General features: G+C 43.6%; 1 protein-coding gene across 2 annotated transcripts; it reads right to left on the bottom strand.

Annotated features, from left to right (window-relative positions):
* Positions 1–502: 502 nt before the first annotated feature.
* Positions 503–4875, bottom strand: LOC144127906 (uncharacterized). Of its 2 annotated transcripts, XM_077660891.1 has the most exons (4): positions 4736–4875; positions 3500–4193; positions 2474–2624; positions 503–628 (listed from the first exon to the last, which is right to left on the bottom strand). In XM_077660891.1, the coding sequence occupies exons 2-4, from the start codon at positions 3600–3602 to the stop codon at positions 535–537; spliced, it is 348 nt and encodes a 115-aa protein (XP_077517017.1). In that variant the 5' UTR covers positions 3603–4193; positions 4736–4875; the 3' UTR covers positions 503–534. The 2 variants fall into 2 exon arrangements, with proteins under 2 accessions (XP_077517017.1, XP_077517016.1); XM_077660890.1 differs by lacking the exon at positions 4736–4875 and having other exon boundaries at positions 3500–4453.
* Positions 4876–5245: the final 370 nt, after the last annotated feature.

The following is a 5245-nucleotide window of genomic DNA, read 5'->3' as shown; positions in this document are numbered from 1 at the left end:
ACAGTTTTTCCATCATTTTGATGTTTTTCTTGTCAATGTGAAATACAGTCAAACTGTCAATTTGATAGCATTTGACCGTAGCAGTACCAGCAAGATGTCATTTCTAAATGACAATGTTTTTTCCTGACTTCGATGTCTTTTTTATCAATTTGAAAATATAGCCAAACTGTAATTATACCACTGATTGTCTGCGATGGCAAGCTGTCAATTTTAAAACTGTTTTTTATGACTTCAAGGCTTTTTGCAAATTTGAAATTATCTATAACTGTCAGTACAGCATTTGGCCATCAAGGTAATAGCAGGCTGTAATTTTGAAATGACTATGCTTTTAACCATTCCAAAATTTGGCTTGTCAGCATGAAATGCATCTGTGTTGTCAGTATGATGGCCCAACACAACAAGTCTCAACATAATTCTGTGTCGATATATAGTGTGGTGAACCTGACCACATGACAGTCACTTGCAGTGGGCAGTACCTCATAAACCATGCAACAAAAACAAATTTACATTTCTACTTGCACATTTATTCATAAATTAAAGTGCCTTCAGCAGGCTCAGCAACTTTGGTGCGATTCCGCAGGCCCTGCCTTTGCTGTGCCCTTTCGTTGGGTTGCTCTGCCCAAGGTACCTGGAAACAAAACGAGGATAGAATAAATTCATGCTCCATAAACTGTGCCAATCACATACTCTGCCTACACGCGTGAAATGCCATGAATGTGTGAACTGCACTACCTTCTGCAACACACAGTATTACGAAATGAAAAGACGAGATTAAAATCAGGTAGCAACAAATGTGAGCACACTAGTAGTGCGCTTAAATAGCTACATATACATGCACTAACAATAGATGATGTGCCTAAATGTAACCATTATTATAACTCGTAAAAACAGCCCACAATTGCACATACACACCGTATAGTATTTCTAGTAACAATAGGTGCTCATCATGTACAGGAACCATGCACAGTCTAGAAACCATAACTATGCAAGAGCATTTTGCTGCACTTCAGTGCTTTCTGCTGTCAGCCGCAAACATAGGTCAGTATTGATGTAACACCCTGATGTCCAGGTATAGGCTGCAATTGCACATGTGGCAACCATGCATACATTTACAAACCTCATTATCATGCCTCATCATCTTACCATTTGCACAATGCTCATTATAATTTCTGTGCCCTTGGCCACAAATAAGCGGAATTTCACACCTGAAATCTTCTGAGCAATCAACAAACCTGTCACGATGATGAATGTCTTAATTTTTTTTCTTTTACACTGCAACTGTTGACACAAAGGGTGGCCAACTTCTCAGGTGCCAACATAGCAGACTTTACGATGGCTCTTTCACCTGTCCATTTCAAGTACTGAGCAATTCTGGACAAAAATGGGAGCACAGCATAATTTTTTTTGAAAGGGGCTAATAACCCTGCCAGCCCCTAAAAGATCACCAGGTGAAAGGGGAAAGTGCCATGTAATGGTTGTGACAGTACCTGTGAAGCTGTCCTGCCTATGTGTCACGTCTCCCGTTTCAATGCAAAATGAAAAACTGACATTTATCATTGCAAAAGGTTTGTTGAGTGCCCAGAAGGTGAGGTAGGAGGCTCTACTTTCTCGGGGCTGATTGTACACAGGCTAGAGCGGGCACTGCATCAATGGTAACAAGGGAAACTGAGGCCTGGAAAAGTGCAGACAGGCATCCGGCAACTTAGTGCCACATGTGTGGTCGCAACCCATAGTCAGACACACTGTAATGTTGCACTAAGACATTAGCCAGTGGACACGATACATAGTAGAGCGACTTAAAATAACTGCATTTACACTCCTCGCTCCTATTTTTCCTGACTTCGGTACTTATAAAAGTGCTGCACACATTACATTTAGCAATAATTGACAGTCGCCCGTCCTATCTGTTTCTTCGTCCTAGCCCCTTTCTTGCAGTAGCCAACCAAAAAAATAAGCAAAACACTGAAAAGTGTTATCTAGATGCACTCATAGGACACGTGACCAAGTTTAGGCAATGCAAACTGCCAGGCTGGTGCATTCATCACATGACAATGATCAAATCCGCAGTTCTGCAAGTGTCAGAATACCAGAACTAGTTGCAATTTAAAATCAAAAGTTTGACCTTCATCTCGCATTTTCCAGAGCTAGCCAATGTGCAAGGCTTGTTAGCATGTACTGCTGGCAAGCAGCACTATGTCAATAATCTTACCATTCTACTTTCTAAAGACACCTGTGACTGGCAAATCACCATACAGGTGTGCCAAAAAAGCAACACGGTGCTGTGCCAGAGAACGAAGAAATGCACGAGAGGAATGTATGTAGAATTTCAGGGGAACAGGGCAGAACTGATCATTTGCAGGCACTGGCTAAGGAGCGCGAGTGCCCTTCCTCAGGAAAAAGAAGCCTGCTGCTCACACTATTGCCTCGGATTCCGATTGCTTATCAAATGCATCATCCACATTCACTCATTTACCTCTGCAAAAGCTCCATGGTGAGGGGGCAGTCGGGAGGGTACGCAACGTTGAACACAAAGAAGGCACCAAGGAGGAGGCCCATGGCCTTCTCAAGACTTCTTGTAGAATCCACTGCAACGATGATCTTCTTTATGTCCCCCATGCTTGATCCTGCAAGGAAAAAAAATTAGTCACACGCAAACGCTACCCACTAAAGGGGTGATCTAATAATTCGAGTAACTCTATGGCCTTCGATGTGTACACTGAGAGAAGCCGAATTCAAATGTACTCGTAAAAAGCCATACTGGGTCTTGTTGCTGGGCCTTATGGTACCCTGGCAGTGGACAGACACATGCAACATGCCCTCCCTTATCAGTGCTTTACACGCCACTAATTATATCTGTTGAAGATGCTTGCTTCATGTAAACATACTACACAGAACTTGTTTATGGAAAAAGCTTTACAAATATTGCACGACAAAAAAGAATTAACTTTGTCGACAGAATACTTCGTTTTTTTTTTAAATAATGGGGAATAGTGATGAGGTAACGAAACTTGGGCAAGCACCAAGGCAACTTTTCAAAGGCCCTCCATTTTGTACCTAGCCTGCCAGGACATTGATGAGAAAAGCCAAGCTCAGCTTCGTTCATGCTTTCTAGCAAAACGTCATGCTTTTGGCAAGTCAAAAGGCCGCACATTAGTCTCGATGAACTGTGGCATATCACCTTATAGTGCGGAGATTGCCCCACCCTCCCCACTTATCAACAGTACTGCTACTGAGTTACAAATTTTTTGTACACTCTTATAAGAATGGAAAACTACTGGCCAAACTTGCACATTGTTATCATGTTTAATTATTAAACTGCACATACATAAGATGAAGCAGCAATTAAGCCTTTCATCCAGGGCTAGCCTCATTCCTCAGATTTGAATATGTCCTACTAAGTAGAGTGAAGTTACACAAAATCAGGTTACATCGTAGAATAATAAAATACACTGTACAAGCCATGTTTTGAGCCAAAGTTCTATAAATGACAAATACATACCAATCACAGCAAGGTGAGGTGTTGTTGGCAGTCCTTCCAGCCCCCCTTCAGCTGCATGCTGGGAATTCACAAGCCACATGTTATTAGACTCCAGAGAAAACATCAGTGATCAGATACATGCATCTCAATAATAAATCATAACCATACTTCCAACGATCCTGCTGCCATCAAGGCACTTTCTACACCTCGGGTACAGTATCATTTCAGCAGAAATGGATGAAAATGCGGTATAAAATTACAAGACTACAAATTTACTTGATTCAATAATTCCCAGCTAATGGATACGCCAGTCGAAAGAAATTTTTGGCCCTTGTTTGAGGCTTATAGGCAATAAGCTATAAAAATAAACAGAATTTATTTGGAAATAACTATTGCTGAAATAATTAGGCCCATATCTTAATGCTATACAAGAATGAAACTGCACACTATCAGTACACGAACTAAACACTGAGCTGCCCCATCGCCACCGGACACCGACGTATGAGGCTCGGTGTGCCAGGAAGCGAGGAACAACAAAAAAGAGAGAGCGTAAGAAATAAAACAGAAAAAAGCTGATCAGTGCACGAAAAGTAGTCTGCTTTTTATTGACGAATACTTTTACGAACCTACGACAGTAGTGCCGACACCATGTATTCAAGGGAGCTGCAGATGGCCAGCATGGTAGTCATAGCACATGTCTTGGCCTGAATTACAACTGAAAATGTAAAAAATGGTTTTTACGACTATTTTTACTGCCCATTAAGCCCATTCATAAGGTGTTCTGCATTTAAACAGAGGCGCATGGCGCGCTAGAGCTCGACCAACTCGATTTCGATCCTTGGCCCGCGTAGCAGTAATCGTACCCGAAAGTCAGGCTCGATCGCGATTGTGTGTGCCCGCATGATAGAGATACTATAAACGACTTTCTTCAATTGACGTGCGCCAATGCTCTTCGTACGCTTCAGTGTTCCTCACAGGAAGTTTTTTTTTTTTTTTACACGTGGGCGCACGCAGCCTCTGAAGATCGCTGCACGTGGCTGAACCATGAGGCCGCGATTCACGCACGAAGGACCACGCGCGAAAAATCGCGGTTGTGTGGTTTCCGCTTTATGTAGAAGCACGTCTCTGAACGGCAATCTCGGGCCCACGGCCATCGGTGCGTGTATACATTACGCGTGAGAACTAGCGTGCTCCTCGTAGGTATGTGCCTCACACAACGCGTACTGCATGAACGAAGCATATAAGCAGAACACTTACCTTTACCCGCTGCAGTTGATTTTCGGCTGCAGCCCATACGTTCCTTGATTGCGTCTTCGCGGCCTTCCAACGCGCCACACACAAAAAGGCAAAATGGCGCAAAAACAGAACTCACACCGGGGCAGAAGCAGCGCGCACAAAGAAAAGTGAGAGGGAACCACGACAACCGGACTCCTTCCTTCACAGCGGGGGCCGGAAGCGCGCGTTGAACGACGTCTCACATGACGTACCCCTACGCGCCAGCCAATAGAGTTTCTCGTTTTTGTGTTGCGCTCTCCGTCTCTTTCTCCTTGCTCGCTCGTTCACGGCGAAGTCTCCGTCTTTCCCGTTTGACGCCGGCGGCTCGTCAAAAAAGATAAAAAGGTGACCGTCAAAATGACGGTTTGTTTTTACAGTCTGGGCTAGCAGTCATGCAGAAATTTCGATACAGCACTGCGCTGTCTCAGCTGATGTGGCCGCTTACGTGCGCTCTGGAACAAGATGCGAACCGCAATTTATTTTATCGTCTGG

This window comes from Amblyomma americanum, chromosome 4, assembly GCF_052857255.1.
Source record: "Amblyomma americanum isolate KBUSLIRL-KWMA chromosome 4, ASM5285725v1, whole genome shotgun sequence".
NCBI lineage: Eukaryota > Metazoa > Arthropoda > Arachnida > Ixodida > Ixodidae > Amblyomma > Amblyomma americanum.
The sequence above is the reverse complement of the archived record's forward strand: the minus strand, read 5'-3'. Positions and strand labels throughout refer to the sequence as shown.